The sequence below is a fragment of the Lasiodiplodia theobromae genome (assembly GCF_012971845.1).
Source record: "Lasiodiplodia theobromae strain AM2As chromosome Unknown scaffold_23, whole genome shotgun sequence".
In the NCBI taxonomy this organism is placed as follows: Eukaryota; Fungi; Ascomycota; class Dothideomycetes; order Botryosphaeriales; family Botryosphaeriaceae; genus Lasiodiplodia; species Lasiodiplodia theobromae.
This window is the reverse complement of record NW_023336439.1, coordinates 492,620-516,978: the sequence shown is the minus strand read 5'-3', so window position 1 is coordinate 516,978 and position 24,359 is coordinate 492,620. Positions and strand designations below refer to the sequence as shown.

The 24,359-nt window shown below is 54.5% G+C and overlaps 8 protein-coding genes across 8 annotated transcripts; 2 read left to right on the top strand and 6 right to left on the bottom strand.

Annotated features, from left to right (window-relative positions):
* Positions 1-679: 679 nt before the first annotated feature.
* On the bottom strand, positions 680-1,114 carry LTHEOB_7671 (GTPase activating protein (Tsc2); the record flags this gene model as incomplete). The annotated part of the gene is made up of 1 exon (XM_035517063.1): positions 680-1,114. One exon carries the CDS (start codon positions 1,112-1,114, stop codon positions 680-682), a length of 435 nt encoding a protein of 144 aa, XP_035371180.1.
* Positions 1,115-4,198: 3,084 nt separating this feature from the next.
* On the bottom strand, positions 4,199-5,187 carry LTHEOB_7670 (Rhomboid protein 2 protein; the record flags this gene model as incomplete). Its single annotated transcript, XM_035517062.1, has 5 exons — positions 4,199-4,526; positions 4,574-4,639; positions 4,687-4,768; positions 4,818-4,955; positions 5,010-5,187. 5 exons carry the CDS (start codon positions 5,185-5,187, stop codon positions 4,199-4,201), a joined length of 792 nt encoding a protein of 263 aa, XP_035371179.1.
* Positions 5,188-5,360: 173 nt separating this feature from the next.
* On the top strand, positions 5,361-7,434 carry LTHEOB_7669 (Rhomboid protein 2; the record flags this gene model as incomplete). Its single annotated transcript, XM_035517060.1, has 4 exons — positions 5,361-5,373; positions 5,424-5,915; positions 5,968-6,851; positions 6,910-7,434. 4 exons carry the CDS (start codon positions 5,361-5,363, stop codon positions 7,432-7,434), a joined length of 1,914 nt encoding a protein of 637 aa, XP_035371178.1.
* Positions 7,435-8,627: 1,193 nt separating this feature from the next.
* LTHEOB_7668 (Cral trio domain-containing protein) lies at positions 8,628-10,158 on the bottom strand (the record flags this gene model as incomplete). The annotated part of the gene is made up of 3 exons (XM_035517059.1): positions 8,628-9,061; positions 9,122-9,263; positions 9,322-10,158. The coding sequence occupies 3 exons, from the start codon at positions 10,156-10,158 to the stop codon at positions 8,628-8,630; spliced, it is 1,413 nt and encodes a 470-aa protein (XP_035371177.1).
* Positions 10,159-11,276: 1,118 nt separating this feature from the next.
* On the top strand, positions 11,277-11,798 carry LTHEOB_7667 (DASH complex subunit dam1; the record flags this gene model as incomplete). Its single annotated transcript, XM_035517058.1, has 1 exon — positions 11,277-11,798. One exon carries the CDS (start codon positions 11,277-11,279, stop codon positions 11,796-11,798), a length of 522 nt encoding a protein of 173 aa, XP_035371176.1.
* Positions 11,799-13,022: 1,224 nt separating this feature from the next.
* On the bottom strand, positions 13,023-14,892 carry LTHEOB_7666 (Integral membrane protein; the record flags this gene model as incomplete). The annotated part of the gene is made up of 3 exons (XM_035517057.1): positions 13,023-13,907; positions 13,961-14,589; positions 14,652-14,892. The coding sequence occupies 3 exons, from the start codon at positions 14,890-14,892 to the stop codon at positions 13,023-13,025; spliced, it is 1,755 nt and encodes a 584-aa protein (XP_035371175.1).
* Positions 14,893-18,810: 3,918 nt separating this feature from the next.
* Positions 18,811-20,315, bottom strand: LTHEOB_7665 (DNA helicase PIF1 ATP-dependent; the record flags this gene model as incomplete). The annotated part of the gene is made up of 2 exons (XM_035517056.1): positions 18,811-20,255; positions 20,306-20,315. 2 exons carry the CDS (start codon positions 20,313-20,315, stop codon positions 18,811-18,813), a joined length of 1,455 nt encoding a protein of 484 aa, XP_035371174.1.
* A 973-nt stretch (positions 20,316-21,288) lies between these two features.
* Positions 21,289-23,871, bottom strand: LTHEOB_7664 (uncharacterized protein; the record flags this gene model as incomplete). Its single annotated transcript, XM_035517055.1, has 5 exons — positions 21,289-22,237; positions 22,289-22,467; positions 22,526-22,974; positions 23,032-23,234; positions 23,702-23,871. 5 exons carry the CDS (start codon positions 23,869-23,871, stop codon positions 21,289-21,291), a joined length of 1,950 nt encoding a protein of 649 aa, XP_035371173.1.
* Positions 23,872-24,359: the final 488 nt, after the last annotated feature.

The window sequence follows — 24,359 nt, the reverse complement described above, 5'->3', positions numbered from 1 at the left end:
TCCTACTGCATTCTACAAGAGAATTACACTCTACATGCATGGGTAGTTGAAGCAAATATCTGGACAAAAATGTAAAACTCCCAAATGCACCCCTTCTTCGTCAGACCAGCTCTTTGACAACCCTTTCGGATCATTAACCTGGCTCTAGTAAAATTGAATCCTATCTTACGTATTGTGTTCTCCACCTGCAAGTACGATGCTGGTTCCATTGAATACACTTGGTATGTATTTGGGGTGTCTTCAGAAAAACAGTGGAGCAACAAACACAAAATTGAAACACGATATCACCCATCAAATGAGCCCAAATATCGAGCTCATTGGAAGAAATTTATCACTGATGGGTGAAAAAAATACTTCATCATGTCCTCAATTTTTGCGCAACATGCTCGATCAGAACAGCGTTTTCGTAATGCTTAGTCTTTTCCACCTTTCGTGAGGTTTCGATTGTTTCTTGTGCCTTCTGAATGTCATCAAACTTTTCTTCCCGGTGCTTGCGCTGAGCCCAGGCCGGCATGTCGACGGCGGTGTTGGGGTCAGGGCAGACTGCTTGCTCGGAGGAGGGCCATGACGCGGTGCCAACTTCGGAATGTTGGTGGGGACTTCTCCGGCTTCGACCGCTTTCCGATATTCTCTACGCTCCTGCGCCGCATTCCTCGAAGCTTCCAAGTCAGCTTTGACTTCATTGGCGCTGAAGCTTGCTGTTGCAATAAATCAGCACATATGATCTGATAATGATGGCACGTGCAGAATTGCCTCTCCCGAGAAGAGGGGCAGACTTTTCCGTCGGAATGATTGGCAGCATCGGCATGGAGCCGTACTCCGATAGCTCGGTGTACTTCCGAGTAGTTTCATCCTTGGCCACGAGGTCTATCATGACCATCGTGTGCTTGAGAACGGTCAGGATCTCATCTGGATTGTTGATCCAGTCCTCTGAATCTCTTGGCACTTTCGCCAACGTCACAACCTCAACATTGTAGTGGCCAACCTCGTTCAGTTTCTGGTAGAAGAGCTGTTTTGAGAGGCCCGCGCGATACACTGGATTCTTGTGGTCTTGGAAACGGCCCTTCACGCCATGATCAGCACCGCCGATTCCTCTGTAGTCAACATTTGGCATGTCATTGTCTGTTGGTTTCCTGAGCTCCAAATAGGCTCCCGAGCTTGTGTTTGTGTCCAAATCAGCTTGGGATCCGCCTTGGATGTCACCAAGGATATCTTGGTTGGGCGGCTACTCACATCCCAGAATGTCTTGAACCTTCAATGGGGAATACTGGACAATTGTGCGTACAAGATCTGCTGAACTCTGGGCGCGAAGTTATTTGACCCTTTCCGAATATTCACTCTGGATTCCTGCTCAAAATTTTGTACATGTCTTTCACTGAAAATTGAACTCTCAAAAATAACACTTCTCTGGATGAACTGAGTCCGAGGTAGGCAGACGTGATCTCGAGTGTAGGGCCGACGAGGTAATGGCCAGCAAGGCGCCTAATATGGCCTCATCTCGCCTCTTTGGGGTTCTCCACGTTATCGATATCTTGGTGGTCGATTGCGTAGCTCCCAACGTGACGACGGAAGGTTATGATGCGAATTATAAAACACACACATGGTCCGGCTGCAGAGAAAGTCTCGAGTACTGAAGGCTATGCACACTATGCCACGCCGCCGCATGGGCCCTTTCGAGAACAAAAGAGATACTTGAATGGACCTAATCGAAAGTTCATTCTGGCGTGGTTAGTCGATATATTATGTCCGTGACGCATATTACCCGATGCTCCCAAGAAATAAGAAATGCCACCATGTCCAGCCCTGGATGTGCCAGAAGGCGGCTCTGGAGAATAAGCTTGGAGCGCGCCGCCGGAGGGACAGGCATAGATGGCGCCAGAAGTTTCCAAATTTCACCGTGCGGCGGGTTTCCCAGAAAGCGGTGACTATTAAAGGTGTTAAAAGCTAAAGAAGGTTCAAAGAGGTTGGTCGGTTGGTACGTAGGCGGTAGCGCAGCGATACTGGATTGCCGGTTGCTAAAGAGAAAGCAAGTCATAGGGGGTGCAGAAGACGGGTGATGTGTGAAGGGATTGCCGGCAACTTTTCTGGCTGGCTACCAAGAGAAGCGGGACCAAAATTAACAAGGCGACCGTTGCAGTGATGAATGGAAGGTGCGGAGATTCGGCTGGCATGCTCGTCAACACCAAGCACGTTTCTCTGGCCATGCTTGGGGTACTAGGGTCATTCAGCTACTAACTGGTCTCTATTACGTTTCCAGTCTCGTGCCTTGCAGACAGCGTTAATCGTGCATAACCGTAGGGAGTACTAGTGTGGATGAGAACGACATGGAGAAGAACATGATAGTTACGCCACGTGAATATCCCCTGTAATGTTTTGCGCCGCACAGTAAGAAGAGTGAGCTCCGTGGTTAGTTGGAGCTCCAACCTGTATACATTTGTTTCTTTCTCAGTGTGCATATATTGTCTCCAAACCAACGCCTCGGCCATTCAAAGTGTAAGAATTGACAGTCGTAACTATACTTTACAAATTGCTATGTACGATAAACTTGCAGGCAAGAGCAGTTTTTCTCCAGTTGATTGACTGTTGCGTATGCTGGAAAAGCAAGTGGCTAAGCCGGAGGTTTTCTTTGTGTGATGAACCGCAATAGGATTAAAACAATAAAGCATCCATACCATGTATCTTCTCTTTGGAAGCTGGAACATGTTAATCTCCTTTAATTGTGCTGCGACTTGCTGAGTTTTGGAGTGATGATTGGGGAAGGATGTTCGGAGGTCTTCCAGGAATATCGAACCATCGAACCCTTGCCTTGTTATCACCTGGAGTTTACAGATTAGTTACAGTTGTTGAGAAGAGTTAGAAACATTAATGTAGGAAGCCAAAGGAGTAAAAGGAGAGTCCAGAGACTATGTGTCGATGATCGTCAACACAATATTAGCAACATCGTTCTATAAAGAGCCAGAGAGGGCGCCGAGGAATATGCGAATGCGATGAATATCCACAAATACAAGCCAAGGGGAAAGTAGAGGGAAAATAAGAAAATTAATGGAGAAAATAGAACTTTGACAACTCAACGCGCTTTCGCAATGTTAAAGATTTAAGTCATCTCGCTGTGGTGGAACAATGACGCTGGTTTAAATCGGTGGGGTCGCTTCGCAGAAATAAACTGTTGTCTTGCCCCGTGTCCTAAACGCCAAAACTTGAGAAACAGTCTTTGGGCTGCATGATTGTCAAAACGATTCGCTAGAGAACTGTCATGCAAAAGAGCAAAAAGAAATGCCAGAGACATGTACGACATAGACAAGATTCGAACTGTGAAGCTGTTAGACGGAGTTGGGAGTGGAGCGAGCGAGAGAACTAACCTTGCGAGGCCGAAGCCATCAGATGACTAAATGCGTCTGCATTCAAGTCTGACCCATTAACCACTCTGGCACTATGCCGCAATTAGACCTAGAAATCAAATAAATAGTATATATAAAGCAGAAAATGATGGGGAGTGATGGGGGGGGGTGTTGACGAAAGGGGCGGCCGGGAATTCCCCGGGCTGGCAGTGGTACAGACTGCTGGAAGCGTGGCCAATAGACGCTGAGCTGTGCGCGGTAACCTGTAAAAAGAGATCGATGGCCCTGGGTGATGGTTCGGAGCTCCAGATGTGCTTAGTCATAGTGAGCATCCGCTGTCGAGGCGGGATCATTATTTCAGGAATAACGCCGGGCATTTCTAAGATAGGAGACAGATTGCAAACTGAAGTTCTCCTTATAAGCTAGTGCAAGAGATTTGAACTAACATTCGGCATTCGGGGTACGTGGTTTCCGCCATGGTAATAGATTGCTTATAATCGGCTTCTACACCATGCTGATACTGAATATTTCAACACACCCTCATGATAATTTGCCTGGCTCCTGATTATCTACGAGAATCTCGGTGTTTGCCTATGCAAGTCGGACACCTTGGAAAAAGTCTTGCACCAACACCGCTATATGCCTAACTGGAGAAACGAGCAAGCAGCGCCTTTCATAGTGCAGCTCAGCCAAAACTCTAAGAGTCTCAATGCTACGTTGCCATGTGTCTCTTCATGCTGTCGTGTCTTAAGCCTCGTGAACGCAACCTTTTTCATTCCCGCGCCGAAAGCAAGCAGACCATGCTGCGCCAGTCATCCAACGCCGTGTATAGACACAGTATAACAAAGAGTAATTCCCAATCACGGGCCTAGTCTTTGGGTGGAGCCGACGACGCCAGCAGGCAGCGTGGCCAGGGGAGTGGTCGAGGGCAAAACGCCGTAGCGGCCGAAGGTGGAGCGGTCGACGGAGACGTAGTGCGGCAGTCTCACCAACAGATTGAGCTTGTTCTCGATCCAGCGGAGGATCTTCTCGGGCGGCGCGAGGAACTTGATGTAGTTCAGGCCCCAGAGGTAGCCAATAAAGGCGCCGCAGAGGTGGCCGATCAGACTCGTGTTGGGCACGAGGAAGCTCGTGAGGAGGATGAAGATCAGAGGAGTGGTCCAGGTGGGAATCTTGTACGGTCCGAGGCTTCTGCGTGTCAGTGCCGGATATAGCCGGGATGGTGCACACCGTACCTGAAGAAGGGATTCGCTTTGTGCGTCTTCATGGCCTCGACTGCGAGGAGCAGGAAGACCCAGACGCTGCCAAACGTTAGCACTAGAAAACCTTGGGCATCGTTGCTGCGTACCTCGCGCCTTGAACAGCAGTGTTTCCCCTCAAAATGCCGCGTTCAAGAATTATGTAGATTACGCCGGGCAGAGTTGCAAAGGCTATCCGGGTAAGCAAGGGTCGGGAGGTCGACTAGCAGATTGGACGTACGGCCGGAGAACAGGGCAAGAGACACCAGAGTGCCATGTTCGGCCTCGAATCGTTCGAGCAGCGGCGTGATGGCGAGCAGGTTGAAGAGAGTGTGGATAATGCCAACGTGGGTCACCGGGTAGGTGTTGAGACGGAAGGCTAGACGGATTAATTGGATAAGATAGATCTACATCAGATCGACGGCGGACTTACCGGCGGTTATGCTGACTTGGTCAGGAACCAGAGCGCATTTCTGGCGCAGAGTTGGCCAGACGGTGCTGGCGACGGAGAGAGCGACGATAATGAGCAGAATCAAGCGCGTGCACAGCGGCAGGCGCAAGATATAGGAGCGCAAGCGCGCAGGATTGAGGTTGGGTACGACGAGAGGCATGGTGTTGCGGCAGGAACAGTTGTCCGGCGCGGCCGAGACGACGACGCGACTGCTGCACCGACACGCGCCACAACGCCGACTCGCCGGTCAAGCTCCACAAACCACCTCCCTCCGCCGCACGAGCACTGCGCGGATGACGCTGCCGTAGCCTGACGTCGCCGCTCGCTCCCGGAATGGCTCTGCTCAGTATGCGCTCCCCTGCCCATCGCCAACGCTCCCCCAGCTGACCCCCGAAGCTCCCGCCATTCTTGGCCTCCGCCGCGATGCCCGCATCTTGAAGATCCCGCCCTACCTGTCCGCTCTCTGCATCATTGTCGGCGTAATCTGGCTGCTGCTGCTGCCATTGAACGAGTACTCGCGCCAGACCTACATTTCCGAGAACGCCCTGCTGCCCGGCCAGGTCCACACTTACTTCGGCGGCAGCGAGCACAACGTCTTTCGCGCATTCAGGCACGAGGTCCATGCTCTGACAGACTATGATGTTTACGAGCGGAGCCAGAAGCTGGAAGAGCTCCTGAAGTCCACCGGCCTGAAGACGGCTCGTCAGAAGTATACCTACAAGACTCCGGGCAAGGATGCCGTGGGTGAGAACGTCTACGGCGTGCTCCAGGGTCCCCGCGCCGATGCCACCGAAGCCGTTGTGCTGGTTGCATCCTGGAAGACGGTCAATGGCGAAATCAACACCAGTGGCGTTGCTCTGGCCCTCACTCTAGCACGCTATTTCAAGAGTATGCGCTCCCAATTACTACATCACGGCGTCTGTCTAACCGAAATGCGCAGGGTGGTCGCTCTGGTCCAAGGACATAATAGTACTCATCACCAGCGACCCTACTGCAGGCTCTCAAGCCTGGGTTGATGCCTATCACAATGCCCACGACCCCAGAAAAGTCGAAGCTCTTCCTCTCAAGAGCGGAGCTCTTCAAGGAGCTGTTGCTGTTGAGTATCCCGCTGGCCCTTGGGGTCATCGCTTCGACAAGCTTCACGTGCTCTACGACGGTGTCAATGGCCAGCTACCCAATCTGGATCTTTTCAACACTGCCGTTTCCATTGCCAGCGGCCAGATGGGAATTGGCTGCACCCTGCAGCGCATGTGGGATCACAATGATAGCTATGAAGAGCGACTCCAGACAATGCTCCGCGGCATGATAAGCCAGGGTCTCGGCCATGCCTCCGGGCCTCACAGCGCCTTCATTCCTTACCATGTCGACGCTCTGACGCTCCAAACCGTGGGGAGCGGATGGCACGACGAAATGTCTCTGGGCAGAACAATGGAAAGCCTGTTCCGCAGCTTGAACAACCTTCTCGAGCACTTGCACCAGAGCTTCTTCTTCTACCTCCTGATGCAGGCCAACCGCTTTGTCAGCATTGGAACATACCTTCCTAGTGCCATGCTAATCGCCGTCAATTTCACCATTACCGCAATTGCCCTTTGGGTTCAGAGCGGCCGCCCTCCCATCCCTGATGAGAAGCCCGCCTCAACAGAGACCAAAGATGAGAAGAAGCCAGACATGACTGTTGTCAAGGAGGGAAGCGACATCGCTGTCGTCCCAACTGCTATCTTCAAGACCGTGGAACGCAACCTGCTCCTCCCCGTCGCCTTCGTCAGTGGTGTTCACTTCCTCGGTCTCATCCCTCTGAACATCTTTAACCACACCTCCGGCGACGTAAGTTCCATTATATACCCTCTCCTCAAACACAGCCCTAGACTAACTTCTTCAAAAGCACCTCGGCAAGGCCTTCATCCTCGTCTCCCTTTTCACCCTCGCCGCCCCGCCGCTGACCTCCTTCCTCTTCACCCGCCAACTGCACCGCGCCCTCACGACGCAGGAGACGTATCTCCTGCAATGCTTCTCACTGCTCCTCCTCGGCATGTTCTTCTCCGCCCTCGCCACCCTCAACTTCTCCCTCTCCTTCCTCGTCGGCCTCTGCGCCGCCCCGCTCACCTTCATCCGCGCCCCTTCCCACACCGCCTCTCGCAACCGTAAGCTCGTGCTCGCGGGCGTGCAGTTCGCACTGCTCGTCTTGCTCAGCCCCGTGACGGTGGTGGGCGTCGCGAGCCAGGAGCTCGAGGGAAAGGGGCTGCTGAAGGGCGATTGGGTCGGTCTGGAGGCTGTCAGGCAGGTCATGGTGCAGGCAGCGTTCGGGTGGCACGTGTGGGGCTTGTGGACGCAGGTTGTCGTTTGGCTGGTGTGGTGGCCGGCTTGGTTTGTCGGCGCTGTCGTGGTTAGCGGTGGGTTCTTTTCTTGATCTCTTTTCCAAGTCCAGCGGCATTGTTGAGGAGGTTCGAAGAGCTATGTGCTGTCGTGATGGATCTGGTGGATGAGTCCGGGCTGGTATTGTTGCTGCTCGTTGCGTTGGCGAGATGGAAAACAGCCTAGGCAGGCAGCCGTGCGATGCATAAGTAGATCGATAGAGTTATTTGCGTATGTAAGATATCAATGGGATGAAATATATCGAGTGAAGCTTTACCGCCGCTTCTTTTCTTCTCCGCCTTTCAGGGAAATGCAACAAGACGCATATTCCGACTGGACATATCTCGCCCGGATCGAAACATGGCTGATATATGTAACTGGTGACTGCATACTCAACGTAGAATGTCTAGGATAGAGGTCGGAAAATGTTGGGAGTTTTCTTGCAACGCTTTTGTAATGTGAGAACCATTGCATGTGTTCTACAAAAAGTCCGGACGATGTTTCAGACGCGGGCTCGTGATCTTCTCTTGCACAAACAATTCACAACGTTTGGCCCATCTCTACATTATGCCGTTGAAGTGATTAGAAATCAAACTTGTCTCCCTATGGATCGGTTCCACTGTATAGCACGAATTAAGTGGATGACGCTTTCATCTAAACACTCTATTTAGACTAGCTTAGTGACATATGCTTTTGCTAGACGATATGTTGTAGCCGCCCGCTTCATGAGGTTGTTCACGTCGGATTGCCATATATCAATTCGATCTCAGACTTTCATAACGCAGCTCCACACCACTAAGCCCCTTTTTATACTATTCCCGCACATAATGGACTGCATAAGTTTCTATATCTCGCGTTATGCTCACCTTTTGATACGCTAGCACATCACAATCATTTGGCTTGTTGCTTGGAAAATGTCTTGTCTCATTCAATGACCAAGTCCACCCATATGCCTGGTCTCTTTATCCCTACGGTAAATTGCATGAACAGGTATCTCCATAGCCGTCCCCTCTATTAGTATACTTTCTCGATCCCATGCCGTCCTTTCCCTTCCTTGTCATTACAAGAGCGGTACGATGCGTCCGCCAAAGACACAAGACTCACGGAATAGAAGAGCATAAACTCTCTCCCACATCCCCCTTCTAGCGTCTCGAAACACTAAGGGGAAGAAATCAAACCTGCCGCTCACAACCCCCCTTTCACCCCGAGGGTTGAGGTCGGCGGACACACAAGAGAGAAATCGTCTCCTCACTTCTTATAAAAGTTCAACTTTCCCGTCGGACCCAGATCACCAGTGCGATCGTATAGCGTCCTTGCCCTGAGGTACGGGTCCATCTTCCAGTAGTTGTCACGCAGCTTCTCCGTCAGCTCTTCCCTCTCCTTCCTGTTCTGTGCCTCGTCGCTCGCTGCATTCTTGACCCACGTCGCAGTCGCCTGCTCGTATTGGGCCACAATGTCGTCACGCTCGTTTTGTAGCTTTTCTCGAGCCTCTGTGTCTTTCATAACCGCGTTCTCGCCTTCCTTGGGCTCGACGTACGTGTAAGTCCACTTCTCATCACCGCCCATCTCCGTCGGGATGTTGCTGCGCGGTACGAACTCGGCAAGCTCATCGGCGGTCTTGACAAAGTGGACTTTGCTGGCAACGACTGGGTCGAGCCAACCACGGATAATGGACCAAATTCCTGTGCACCGTGTGAACACGAGTTTGTCTGAGAATGCAAGGGGTGCAGAGGGATTCTTACCTTGGAAGACCCAGGGAGACTTGTACACCAAAACGGAACCGAGGGATTCGGGATAATTTGCTTCAAAGCACTTGATCATGAACTTGACGGGAGTGTAGTCCATGTTTGCGAGAGAAAAGTCGGACATATCAAAGACGATGACCTAGAGCACGGGCAAGTTAGCATCGTCAACGTCGACAATCCCACAAGACTTCACTCACTGCCGTGTCTACCGGCGGGCTCAGCATCATGCGCGTCGTCTCGATCAGGTACACGGTGAATCGCTCCAAACTCTGCTCGCTCTGCTCGCCTGGCTTGTGCAACCTGACGCGGACGTAGCACATTGGCCGGCCTTCCTTGTCCACGCCGTGCACGAAGCTCTTGCCGATGCGCAGCTGCGTCATGAAGTCCTCACCCTCCTTCTTGACCGCGGCGTCCTCGCTCTTCGACTGCTCGAACGCATGGCCCTCGCCCTTGTGGACAATGTCGTCGTCGACGTGCATCTCAGTAGCGCGCCAGCGGAGGGCAGAGATCAGCATGATCAGCGCGGCCTGCACGTCCCACTTGCGCGCGCGCAAGAAGCGCAGCAGCAGCGCGTCCGGGTTGTCGTGCTTGACCATGGACCACAGCGAGGCGCGCAGCTCCTCGGGCGTCGTCTCGGCCAGCGCCGTCTGGAAGGCCTTGTTCAGGCCGTGCTTGTCATCCTCCAGTGACAGGTTCCCCACGTCCACCTCCGCCGGCGCCGATGTTTGATCCTTCGCCTTCTCGGCATCCTTGTCGCCCTTCTTGTGCTTGAATATGTGCAGCCGCTTGCTCTTCTTCTTCTCGCCCTTTCCGCTGCCCTCCGACTCGGCGATGGACGAGGCGGGCGTGCCCGATGCATCGGTCCCATTGACCACGCTGCCCTCCGCCTCGCCGCCGTTGCTCGCCAGCTCGTCGAACGGAATACCCGTGATCTTGGCGAGCGCGATCCAGAGCTCCTTTAGCTTGAGCTCCTGCTCGGGGGTGAGGTTTCCCGGCCGTCCAGGCGGTATCTGGGTGGTTTTGTCGTTGGACATTTCGGCAGCGGAGTCTTCGGAGTCTTCGGTGTTTTCGGATGCCGGGCGCGCGGTATTCTGAGCTTTTTGGTCCGCGGGTTCGGTGGTGACGACGAGGATGCTGCCGGCTGCGATTCCGAGGGCAATGACGCAAAGTGTGTATCCGAGACTGCTCTGGGCGACGGCTGGTCGACGAGGAATGCGCGCTCTCGTTGGGCACGCGACAGGTCTGGTTTGTGAGTAAACTTGGCGCGCCGGTACAGGATTCTTGCTAAAGTAGCTGCGCGAGTGCTGAGGTAGACAGCGACTGACGGCTGAAGCGTGGGGTGCGCGGGGAACAAGTGCTCGAGCGCTAACGGTGGTAGTAGATGAGCGAAAGCAGGTGTTGGTGGCTCCAGTAGAGAGCAGTCTTGAAAACATGAAAAGGTCAGAGGGGCAAGGGCGGAGAGAAATGATGATGTAGCCTCGGACAGGCAAGCTCCGGCAGGGTAGTGAAACGGGTCGCCGCGGCGTGGCTGAGGCGATGCGGTCTCGTGGCTGGTCCTGTGAGGTGGAGGACAATAGCCCGGGAGCGAGAGCGAGGCCTGGCGCTGCTGACGGACTGCAATGCGAACTGACAGCCAGGCGGCAGTGGACGGATCGTAATTAAACACCGACCCATTTCATCTAGCGGGGGCCGATGACGCGCGAATGCGCCGTGCCGCGAAGAAGCCAAGAATTCGATGGCGGCCCTGTGGTGCTCCCAACGGACCGCCGCATTTACGGCTAAGGCGTGAAAGTCGTTGCCACTCCCGTGCGCCATCGAGCTGTCGCCCACGCTGCACACCAAGCATCACAGTGCGCCTCCTGGAATTCATAAGCTGACCAAGTTTGCGAAGCCGCGCGGAAGCTCGTTGCAGTTGCGCCGCTTTCATGTCGTCACCTTTGCAAGGTTTCAATTATCTGCAGGCGAGATGGGCCGGCCAGCATTAAACGTGGCTGAGGTTCCGGATTCCGAGACGAGGGGACGCCCGGGCGTTAATGGACCCCGCGGCGCGGGAGTAAACACAAACTTGAACAAACAATCTTAGCTCCAAAGACCGACCAAACGCGAACACGAATAAGGCGCGCCCAAAATAAACCAACACCACCCTCGCGCCATGTCATCCTCGGCGACTCCCCAGGCGGACGAATCCTCCCACCGACGCTCCATTCCCTCGCGGCCCACCACACCACTGCGGCCAACATCGCGCTCATCCTTCCGCGGCAGCGCCTCCGCGAACCGTCACCACGATGCATCCCACCGATCCTCGACTGCCGGTGGCGAGCCCACCCCGCTCGAAGCGCTGGAACCCGCCTTCGCCGAGCTGAGCGACAGCATGGCCGACCTGGAGGCCAACTTCATGCACCTGCAGCTGATGCACGAGTCGCTGGCCCGCTTCTCTGAGAGCTTTGCCGCCTTTCTGTACGGACTGAACATGAACGCATTCTGCGTCGACTTCCCCGAGGCCCCGCTGCCCGAGAGCTTCCAGCGCCAGCGTCTGCAGGAGCAGGCACGCGAGGCTGTCGCTCGCATGAGCAACATTGGCGTAGGCGCCGCGGCAGCGTCGTCCTCTTCACGTGTGCGCGGTGGTGGAGGCGTGGACGGCAACGAGGCAGATACGGAGGCTACCTTCTTGTGAGTAATCAGACAATGGCTTCGTCCGCGATCCAGAAGATCAATTCGCTGACGCTGGTGCTTCCGCCAAATTTTAGGACGACCGACACATCTTTTGTGGATCACCCGCCATCCTCCAGGGCTCCAAGCAAGTTCCAGACTCCAGCTCGGTCGAGAGCATCGAGAGGCGGTATGCGCGGGGGTGCCTCCTCTAGTACCACAAGAGGCAGAGGCCGTGGCGGCATTCCGCGGGCTGGCGGCATTCCTCGTGGAGTCGGCAGGGCGCGTGGCGGTAGAGGTTGACCGGACAGCAGGCGCAGGGATGAAGCAGATGCGCTTCGTCTATACGATACTACGAATTGAATGCGCGGGAATGTGGGTTGAGGTATCTCCATGGATTAGCAGAAGTCAAATCTGCTTTAGCATCCGATAGGTGCTTCCATTCCGCCCGCGGGAGATCGGCACTGAAGGGGCCTGCGGCATACTAGGGGCTGAAGCAGACTTGCAAAAAATGTTTCAGTCTGGATAGTAGCGTCACTTCTCTACGCGATGCGCTGTTTGGCGCTGCAGCACTTTTCAAGACGAACGTGAACCGATGTTCCAGCGGTTTGAACGGAGTTCATACAGAACCCACGTCTATTTAAAGTTGCAAGAGTAGACATGCGTAATACGGAGATCATGAGTAAATCAAATCAAGATACCAATAAGACGAGAGTATATGTATTGTGGTTTTCTAGGTATTTATTCCAACAGCGCTTAACAATAGTCCACAGGTTCCAAACGCCCGCTTCTAAGCGGATCAAAGGGGTATTAAAGATAAGCGGCCAATGAGCAACTCCTATACCAAAGTGCTTAGGCCGCTAGAAGAACACCGGTACGTTCCTGCAGCGCCAAGACATCCCATCATAAAATGCAGAAATTCGCTGTAAGTGGTATCGTAGGAATTCATCAACAGCTCGTCGGCGAGCAAACACTGCCGGGACCAAAAGAGAGTAACGAAGGACCAAAATTATCAATGCGTTCGAGATGTTTTCCAAAAGCCGCAACTCGCCGCCAGGGTGTTCGGTGCCGAAGCGCGGGAGAGGCTAATCCGAGAGCTGCCCGAGAAAATCCGTCTCATGGTCCACCAAGGTCGATAGTGGGCTGGGCTTCAATTTTCTCGTTCTAAAACTGTCGTAACTGGGTATCATCCGAGGGGTATCAATCGCGAGGTTGATTAGGGGGAGAGCAGGGCTGTTCTTTCCGCTGCTTAAGCCAGAGAAGCGCCGGCGCTCTGCTTCGGGAAAGACGACACGTGCTCGCGGCGGAAGGCCCAGCCCTTGAGCGCCACATTGACCACGGTCCAAGCCATGATCAGCGCCGTCAGACCAACGGTGAGAACGAAGGTGAACATGGCGTCTAGTCCGAAAGACTCGAGGGCACCGACCGTGTCTTTGTTGCTGACCATGAATGTGATTCCGCCAGCAACAAGGCAGAAGGAGGAAACGATTTCCGTCGGCGGGCGCGCGGGGAGGAAGGAGGTCGGAGGAGACAGGTAGAGCAGCATGTAGGTGGCAGCGCGGGCCAGAGCGAAGCCCACGAACATGTTACCCCACTGCTTGTGGACCATGCTGGAGAGCATTGAGGCCTGGTGGTGCGATCCCATCATCATGCCGAGGAGCAGAATGACCATACCGGGCATCGGATTCAAGGAAACGCGGTAAGTCTTGGGCTGCTCCCACTTTTCATCGGCCGAATGCGAGATGGAATCGCGGTTGCTCAGCATAGCGGCGTTGAGAAGCTCGCGAACCTTCTTAGACTCGATGAGCATACCGAGAGCACCACCGCCAAAGAACATGACGGAAATGGAAACGTGCTCGAGGTCCTGCGCAGTCCAGGCGCCGCCCCAAGCTGCCAAATGCTCCAAGAAGACATTCGAAGCGCCGTATGCGAAGATGACGGCAGACTCGGTGAACTCAGCGGTAGGCATGCGCGCCCTCCAGCGGCCCACAAGATCCTCACCAGGCTTGACGTTCCATGCCCACCCAAAGTCGGCGAAGCATCCCATCCAGCGACCCAGAGTAAGCAGGCCGTACCAGAAGAAGATGGCGCCCTTGACGAAGTGGGCCAAAATGTTGAAAACAGCGTCGCCGCGCTGCAGGAGTGGGTCAGCTTTATCAACCAAGAATGCAACTCACGAGTACTTACAGCAATTCCGCCAATGGTAACAATGCCCATCATGAGGAGCACGAATCCAAGGAGGAGGATGGTTCTCTCAATCAAGACGTAGAAGAAGCGCACGAGCTTGAGTGAGCGGCCTGCAGAGACGCGCGTGACAAAGCGAGACATCCAGCGATCGACGCGGCTGTTCTGGAGGAATGCACGCTTTTCCTCAAAGTCGTCAATGTCCTCGAGGTCGGCATCGTGGTAGGGGCTGGGCATGTTGTCGGACTCGGCACTCGGCGAACGCGAGTGTCCGTAGAGGGAAGCCGAGTTCCTCTCAGTGCCCTGGCCAGAGTCGTGGGAGAATCGGGGGTGCTCCGAGGAAGCCTGCTGAAGGCGCGAGTACCGAGCCATGACTGCCACGGAGAGAGGCTGGCTGGCTTCTCCGGAGGCATTGGCGCGGTCCGTGTAGAGATTGATGAGGCCCAGGAAGACCCAAATGCCCGTGATGATAAACACAGGCCATCTGAGCTTGCTGTATGCGCTATTCTCGTACAGATCCGGTGTCTTCGCGTCGTAGGCGATACCGACGAGGAGGGTAAGGGCCTGCAGGGCGAGGAAGAGGAACTGAGCGAGGACAGTGAGGCGCGAGCGCGCAACGCTGAGCATCACAACTGTGTCAGGGTTAGTCGCGTTTGTGCGATCAATTGATGTATGAAGTGGTCTAGCTGCGCACCAGGTGGAGCAACCAGAAGCCAAGTGATGACCGTAAGGGCAACGTAAGTCCACAGCAAGCTAACGTGCTCCGAATAGCTGAAGTAGCTCATAGGCCAGCCTTCAGCAGGCCCATCGTCCATGCTGCCGTGTTCCGCCATGTCGCCCATATCCATGTCGTGGTCATCGCCATGCGCGAGAGCCAGCGGAAGCGCGGAGAGAAGCGCAACCGCGGCAGTTAGTGAGAGCGCGCGTGCCTGCATCCAGGAAACAGCCTCTGGGGGCGGGGAGGAGGATTAGAGGGAGACGACTAGGTGGGGGAAGAGAGCTGAGGATTGCGATGCGACAGCTTTGTTTGAGCGCGTCGGGGATTATAAATGCGGGCACATATGGAGCAGCAGCGGCTCACGAGTGACGTCTGGAACCTATAGCGGGGAGCAGCGCAGGGGCGCTTAAGAGGCAGACAGCGATCTCGACAGGCGGCAACATCGGCATCGGGCATGTGTCAGCACTGAAGATGGGCGCAATTCGTCGAACGGAAGTTTCTCGACAATGACGTGGGATGCGGTCGGCGTCCACTCGCGCCGCTAGCGTCCGAGGTATCCGATGCCAGCCCTGTCGGCACGCCGGCCAACCCTTCACCCAAACCCCGCCGAGCCCGCAGAAAATGGGCACAGCGCGCGCCTGACAGTCGTTCCACTGTGCTTCCAATCGCGTGACACAGCTCAGCAAAGCAGCTCCTCCGCCCATCAGCAGCCGCCAGCCTTCGGTCGCGCCCGGTCTCCCGAAGTAGTCCACCGCCCAGCGATCGACGCCGCCCATGCCCGCGCGGGAGAGCGTCGCTGACTTATGCAGTGCCCCATCACTCCAAAGCTTGGCATCGTCAGCCAACGGCAGCGGGAGCTCAGCCATCGCAGGCAGCTGTCAGCTCCGGAACGGCCACACGCGACAAAGTCTCCGACACGGACACGGACACGGACAGAGAGTCGGCAGAAAGTGCAAAGAGTTAGACGCACACAGCGTGCCTTTTGTGTGCGCCAATACGCCGGCGGCCGAGTCTCGCACGAAAGCGGAGATCGCAACGGGACCGATCGCAGCCGCCGTCGTCCTAACGCCGACGAGACCCTGGGGTAAGCATTTGTGAGTCATGTGGCGCCTTGTCGTGCTCGGTGCGTGCTGCACGCCGGCCGTTGTCGGCCATGTTGGAGTGATGGAGATCGAAGATAGCATCCATGCGCCATGGCCAGCTCGCGAATGGCTGCCCGCCCTCGTCAGCTGCAGCCCCGAAGCTTAATCCGTCGTCCCGCAGCCGGCAAGCTATCGCCCACCACACCCGCTCCCGATGAGTAAGACTCGCAGAGGCCTCAGTCAGAAGTCCGGTCCCAGCAGAGTCGTTGGTGATGCCGTCTGTGTTGGTGTGCCCGGAAGCCGCCCGCTGCCGTCCGATATCACACAAGCCGATCGCCAAGGCTGCGCGAGCGAGACCTGCAGCACGCGGGAACTGCTCGAAATGGCATTCGCTTGGCTGCCTACGCTTGGCCTCCACCTCTTCATATATGAACGCCCTCCCGCGGCTGGCCCGGATGCTCTCACCTACCGGGGACCCTGGTCACCCACCAAGCCGGCACCGTGAGCCTCCGAGGGTCCCGGAAGGAATGGGGCGTCCGGCTGCCGACGCCATGCATACCTATGATCCTTCAGAAGATTCCACCCCCAGACCGGCGGTCAATTCATCATCAACTCATGCTGTATTTGCGTGGAGCCTTCACCTCTGGTGCCCACTTTTTCTTGGCCTTGCCAAATCGGGAAGATCGATTTGACATCGCAGGTTTTTATTCAAAATTTTCACCGCAGCACCCGGACTTAAGCGGACAGCGAGCATTACCATCCTCTCGATCTACTCGGGATTTCCTGCAGCGCTCGGGATTTCCTGTGGCTTGCTTCCACCCTCACTCTTACTGACGTCCACCCGTTTTGCGACTCAGCTGATCTACTGCAGGCCTCTCCACATGACTCTCCGTTCCTTTAAGCAACGAAGGCCTTTCCTTTCCCGTCTAAAAAGTGGTCTTTCCCGCTCTTGGCACTCGATAATCGCGTCCGGCGCTCGGTTGTTTTCTTCGCCCACAGACCACCACCCGACCACCACCACCACGCCTCCACACAAACCCGAACACCAAAACAACAAAAAAGAAGAGGTACGACCCTGGATTCAAACCAGGACGACTGGATCCGCCGGGAATTGAACCCGGGACCACTTCTATTCAGGATTCAGACGCCACAATCCAATTGATGACCCAGAATGCTAAAGAAGTATCATACCACTAGACCACAGACCCTGCTATTGGTCGAGCTGATGTTCCTGCTCGTTGATGCCTGATCTGGGATGCTTGCAATCATGTAGAGCAGCCTTCAGATCGTCTTCTCATCAGGCCAACAACTCAAAGTGTTGTCTGAGCCAAAGATGCGGGGGGTGCAATACAGCCGCACCTACACGCACCTTACGGGGTTCGGCGAGCTTCAAAGTGATTTTTCTAACCAATTTGTAATTCCCGCGCGCTGGCGGATACGACCGGGCCGTCATCTTGAAAGGTGCACAACGTTCCAGGTGCCAAGAATTACCCTGACCAAAAATTTCTTAATTGGGAAGCAGAAACTTTTTTTTTTTGAGAGAGAGGGGTGCAAAAGCACGCTCCATATTCTACCCTCTATTAAGTGTGAATTGTAAGACAAGCTGCTGCTATCTGGTGATCTTGTAAGGCGTCTAGATCGGACCCTTACAGCCTTCGGATACCTTAGAATATTAGTGGCTGTGATTGGCCGAATAAAGGTCCTGCTTCAAGCGCCTGCTTAAGCCGAAATGTGTTCCGGACATGCGGATCGAAGCGGTAGATGTCGGATTTTCCAGTCTAGATCGTCGTCGGATGGGCGGTTCGGCCAAGATTCACATGGGAAAAATGCCAGGCACCGACATCATGGCGCCATCTGATCAACTCGTCGACCATGCTTCCCAGGGGAAACGACGGCATTATCCGATTCGATGGTCCACGCCAGTACTTTTAGGTTCCCGGTCACACGTGGCCAAGACCCTGGCTGTCCATTCTCCGTCTTACTGACGTAGCCATGCATTGTTTAGTTTGAGATCCAGACGCACACTTTGCATCTAGTGCTAATTTATGGGCGGGTACCCGGCACAATCTAAGCTTAAAGCGAATTGAGTTTTATTTCATATTCGATCTAGGGCAGAATATTCGATCTCGTCAATGACGTCGTGGAGGGCGGTCGGGAACGTGCAGGGTCCACCGCTTCTATACGTCAAGTCAACCCCATATTGTACCGAATGCGGTAAGTGATACGTTCCGCATTCATGCTGGAGATGCGGAGACGAAAATGCACTGCAAAACAGACGAAGCACTGATAACGCCTCAGGATGTAGACGTTCGAATAAATCGCCCTTACCTCACTAAACCTCGATATTCGTCCTATGATGTCGCACTTACGCATCCATTGCTTAGGAGAGGAGGTTCCACTCTATCAAAGCATCTTTCTCTAGCATAGGCAGCCTCTCTCGCGCCAGCTTCTCCAAACAGTACGGCGTCGTGCTTTTTTGGTTCGACATCTAACATTAGGCTATACTTTCGACGGGATCATGAGTTAATCAATCATACCCAGTGACGGAACTATGGATTTTCTTCGGTTGCCAGGATCAAGGTATATTTCAAGCGACTTAAGCTGGCTCCCTTATTGGTGTGGTCCAACAGCCCGCCAAATGTATGGTTAACCGACGTGGAGTCCACCTCGGCAGGCATGGGCCATACGCAGAACGGCCACGTCAATTTTTACCCCACACATGTTCTCCACAGTGGAAATCCGAGCTCGACAGCTTCTGGATCGTCAATGGTGAGAATCAGTGCAATTCCCAAGCCCAACCAAGCAGCTTATACACGTCTTCTATTGCATGTAAATTCCTGCTGGAAGGAAGGTCTTGCGTATGCTGCATTTCAAAGCCGCTCTCAAAGAACAAACCCCGTGTCACCGAAGACACATCACGTCGTGCTACTGCATGGTTTGGAAGTGCGTTTACAGTAGCACCGGAAGGAATAGCCAAAGAATTTCTTGATCGGAAAATGCTGCACAGTATCCCATCTATTTTCTCTTCCCATACGTGCGTGAGCATTACTGAGCTAATTCCGTCTAACTGCCACTGACTTGCCAGTCTTCAGATACCGAGTCGGCGCTGGTGAACATGCAATGTCAAAGACTAATGGTTTCGATAAACTCTCGTAGAAGGCCTTCACCTTTGGATGCGCAGTCACCTTCCTCGGGTTGAAGTTTAGCACTTGCAATCCGTCCATGCTCGTCGCACGCGACAATGCGACATAAGCTTGTCCCGTCTCGAACACGCGGCCCAGATCTACCTTCACAAGGTCTAGCGTCTGGCCCTGTGATTTGTGAATACTGAGCGCCCATGCGAGGATGAGAGGGACCTGAGTGCGGGTTGCCAGCTCCTCGACGATCCATTCGTTAACCTCCTCCGGGTCAGGCACCCACCGCTCAACGGCCCACAGCTCAGGCGTGCATAACAAGGTCCGCGTTCTCCCGCTCCTAAGCTGAAAGCGTACGACCGGGTAAAGCGGCGCGAGGTTCTCCGGGGCACCGTCCACGATCGTAGATGGTGTGGTACTGGGATCAAATTCTTGATATTCATCTCGGACTTCGCTGTGCCATGGACTGTGGAAGAAGGTTTCCCTACTTGCGAACCCGATGACGCGACCCAAGGTACCGTTCACGAGGGTTTTGTCTACATTCTTGATGAGCATGACTTGGGCAGTCTGCTTCAGCTGGAGGACCTCAGGTGCTGTACAGGTGGACAGGAGTTTCTTGCGGGTGTCTGGGTCTGTAATTATACCGCCATGTTTAGCGAGGTAGGTATGGACTGGACTCTTGATTCTATGCATTCGTTTTTGGTTCGCCGCGTCTGCTTCGCGGCGTAGAGGGAAGAGCTCGGTGGCTTCTGGGTCGTCAATGGCGACTCGTTTCAGAGGCCTGCGTAGTCGTCTGAAAGCATTAATAGTGCTTGGTGTGACGAGGCCCTCACGCATCTCATTTAGCATCCCAGCGAAAGCAGGATCTTTCTGTCTGTAGATCTGAGTTAGGCCGATTGTGTGTTCAATGGCCGTCTTCCACGATTCGGCCTCGAAGCAGAATCTCGGGCTGCCGTCATCCGGCCCTTCCAACACGGGTGGGAGCTGGAAGAAGTCCCCAGTAAGCACGAGCTGAATTCCTCCGAATGGTTTGTTGTTTCGCCGCACAATGCGCGCGATTATATCGAGCTTGTCGAAGAGAGTAGAGTCTATCATGGAGATTTCATCGACGATAAGGACTTCAGTATCCTCCCAGCGCTTCAGCTTGAACTTTCGATCCTTGAAGATCTCCCTGATGAGCTTTATAGTAGGTGCTTTACCAACACCAATCCCGGCAAAGCGATGAAGGGTTGTGCCGCCAATGCTGTACGCTGCAAGGCCGGTAGAGGCGGTTACAGCCACGCATCTGGGGTTTTCGAGGTATTTAACCTCCAAGCCTTCGATGATCTTGCGCAGAAGGAACGACTTGCCAGTGCCGGCGGGACCTGTGAAAAAGACGCTCTTTCCTTGATTTACCACCAGATCGAGCACTGACTCTTGCTCATAGCTTAGCGATTGTCGTTCAGGTGTCTCTGTAGCTTCGTTTGTTTCGATTTGTACTTGACTTGCGTTCCACTTGTGCTGGCGCACGTTCTTCTTCGCCGAGGTAGAGAGCTGCCGATGGAATGATGAGCTGGCATGTGAAAACCACAACGAGTGCCGGCCTCCAGCAGCGAGCTGCAGTAGTGCGTTCGTTGAACCATCAATAGGCCGATGACAATATGGCGGTGTGGATGCCCGGACGCGTGAGAACGGACGCGTTTGTAGGCATGACGTCGCGAGTTTCGTTGCACGTAAAGCATGAGTCGAGGCGTCGGCACGTCTGACACACGGTATGCCGATGAGACCAAAGGACTTCGGGTTCATCTGGGATGGTGTCGCTGGACACGCCGTGATGGAGCTGTGGAGATGAGCGAATGTTTTGGTTGTCGCCGTCCCTACTTAGGCGATCGCTGTGTGGCACAGCATTTGCTAGTCTCTCACCCCACGCCCGACTCTCCCAAGCATTTTGTCCCACCGCAACGCCGAGCAACCTAGGAAGAAGATTTTTTTTTTTCAATACACCCATTCTATCGTGACTTTACCGCACGGTTGGGAGAAAAGAAATGTTGTGTTTCTGTTTGCTTGGAGACAAATCCTTCTGTATGCATTCATACTGCTAGCCTTGCCACTGTTCAGGCTGAAACAATCACAAGGTCTATCCCTGTGCAACCGTTGAGGATGTCACGGCCCTTTGTCCTTTGGTTGAAGTTTCATCCGATTCATTCATCATATCCTCATGAATAATGGACAGCACTACCGCGCCGAGACAATCGAGCGCGCCCATGCCGGTGAAAAAGAACAATCTGACAATCAAACACCATCATCCAGCGCTATGTTCCAGATCAAGGCCCAGACGCCGAGAGTGAACTCCAAAGCTCCAAGCCATAACAACACCGGAGAGAAAGAAAAAAAATTAAAAGGAAGTACGAAAAAAAATCAAGCATCCATCGGCGAGAAAAACCTGCCATGGACCCTCAACTGCCTCTGGATCTGCACGATTTCCCGCCGCTGCTTGTCTTCCCACTCCTTCCGCTCCCTTCTCCGCTGCTCCTCGTCCTCGCCGTCGTCGGTCCCCGTCGTCGACGAGCTCCCCACGCTGACGACCTTCGCCGACGCCTTCTCGAGGCAGTCGACGGCGATCTGCTCCATCTTCCGACACATGCCGAAGATGTTCCTGGCGTCGCGGTTGTCCTCCTCGCAGACAACGGCCATGAAGCTCAGCACGACTCGCATGCGGGCGAGGTCGGCTTGCGACGTGGCGGCGGCGTCCGGTTCGTTGATGATCTGGCCGAAGAGATTGACCAGGGCGGCCGCACAGTAGTAGAGGAGGTACCACCGCGTCCCCTTCGCAGTAGGCGGGTGGCATTGCAGCAGCTTGACCATGTTCCTCGCCGAGTCTGTGACTTGCGATCCGGGCATCGTCGGCGAGATGCTCCTCGGCACGGCTGCCTCGGGCCAGTCGCCGATGATGCTGATGCTGATGGCGTAGCGGCGGTGGATGAGGCTGAAGCAATACCAGTAGCAGAAATGCGTGACCAAGACGTTGCTATCATAGGGAGCCGGTAGGCTCGGTATGATTGGATGATTGTCGTTTTCGCCCCTATAGCCAGGTCGTAACTCCATCGGCATGTTTTGGCGCCACGCTTCGAGCTCACGATCGAGGCTGGCCACCGACACGAGCACCTCGTCGCGCGGCTGGTTCCAAGCTTGGGCCGAGTAGAGCTTCTTGTACACTTTCCCTTGGATCTGCGCGAAGACGCACTTTGCGCGGAACATGTTGAAGCTGCCCACGTAGCCAGCTTTGTCTGGTGGATTGTTTTGGGGGAGGTCGATATTCATGTCGCCATCATCTTGCGCCGGCGCGCGACCCATGCGTAAGCTCAGCCTTCAACTGCATCAGCAACCATCTTGGCTCAAAGCCTGACTCCTCACTTACTCCTTATCGAAGATGCAAGCAATCCAGAACACTCGTCTTCGCTGCTCCTTCTCAGTCTCGCTCAACTTCGGATCATCCGGGTTGATGTGAAGACCGTTGCCCTGTGCTACTCTTATCGCCGTCGAAAGCATCATCGAAGCCATATGAGAATTGCACGACGTGATCAGGAAGAAGAGGGCCTGCAATTCAGAGGTTAGCACAGCTACTACTCGGAATCATGGACGTCAGGCTGAGCACCATTCCAATCAGCGCTTGAACACTGAGCAAATCGAAATCCAGAGTGGGGAAATCGCTCTGGATGGCCATGGCATTCTTCATGTACGCCCACGCCTGTCGTTCCTGTTCCTGGGGGAAGAAGGTGCTTCTCATGCGCGAGATGTGGCCCAAGGCGAGGACGGTGCTGATGCTCGCCCACCACCCGGCTGATTCACTTGCGCCCGCCATATTTTCGTACAGCTGTTTCATAAACGTTTCTTCGTGGTACAGCGGAAGTATGTTGTTGCAGCCAGCAAAAAAGTCGCCGACGAGAGACAACACATCCTCCATGGGCGGTAGGCGTGCGTACTGGCTGAAGCGACGAGCTCCCGTGTGCACTGCTGGCCCCAGCCCGCGAGCCACTACATCTTCAATGATGTCGTTGACCCATCCGGACCGTTTCGTTTGCCAAATACAATGCTTCCAGAAGTCTTTCGAGAGAATGCTTTCAGCATCGCATCATCACGCGTGACATTCGGGAGACTGACCTGAGTTTTTGGTGCTCTCCCTGCTTGGCAGACTCGACTCTCCCGACTGGCCCACTTCGGCAAGAAGGGCTTCGATGTCGACATCGTAGTCGACATGCCCGCCAGCATCGGGGGCGGCTTGCCGGCCATCCAAGATGCCTGACGCCCTAACAAGAGTCTCGATGCGGTCTAGGCGATTTTCCAATGCCCTGACATACTCCTCCCTATGCGAAAGTTAGCGAATTAGAAAAAAGTAAAAGATGAGCCGGCATCGGGTATGTCCAACATCCGATGCCCGACACAAAGCCACGTAGCGCCCAAACACCAACAGCTGAAAGACGACACTTGCCTCTTTTTCGGTTTCGGTGGCTTGTCCACGACGGCGAAGACGCAGTTCAGGGTCCGTTTGCGGCAAGTCCCGCACACAGGCGTCACGCCATCGCATTTAATCTTCATCCTGCGGCATCGCTCGCACGCCTATACATAGTCCGCTCACGCATCGTGCAAAAGTCAGCCAAAACTCGCCATCCAAAAACACAACAACAACCGATAGCAAAAAGAAACAGGATGGATTCATATGGATGCACGCATGGAAAATAATTCAAGTCGCTGACAGGGAGCCCAAACCTTCCCACGGGCCGTCCTCTTCGAGGAAGAAGTTGAAGCCGACGACGATCTGATCCCGACCGACGATCCGGCGGCGTCGTAGCCGGTCGCGGACGGCGGTGGACGCGGGGCGGTTATTTCGTTGCTGCTGCTGCCGCCATCTTCCGTAACCGAGGAGGAGAAAGATTCGTCGAGCGAGGAGCGGCTGCTGCCGCCATCGCCGCTACCACCACCGACAATCTCTGAGAGGTCCATGATAAGGAGACTGGCGATTTTGGCGGCACGGGCGGGTCGTGGCGCGGGTGTGGCTGGCAGGCGACGGACAGAGGCGCAGGGGCTGGCATCCGCCGGAGAAGGAATGCACACAAGCTGCTCTGGCAAAGGGGAGTCGCGAACCCCGGATTCTGATTCATTCCTTCGCCAAGGGGAGAGAAGACGCGCCCGGCGAGGGGGCGCTAGGGCCATGTGACGGAGACGCCTCCTCCCCTCTCAGGCATCCTGCATTTCATCATCTGCTTGGCCCAATCCGGTTTAGTCGTGCTGTCGTCGGATTATCTTATCTGCATGCTCTCTAACTTCACTGCTTCAATCTACCTACCATGTGTGTCAGGAATCTTCCGTGCTGTTCGTCTCTCTTTCTGTTTGCTGTTTGGTACTAGCGTGCTACGTCACTTGGCAGGATTCCCCACGCAATCGCCTCCGCATTTTCATCAGACTTTATTATTCTACAGACATGCTCTATC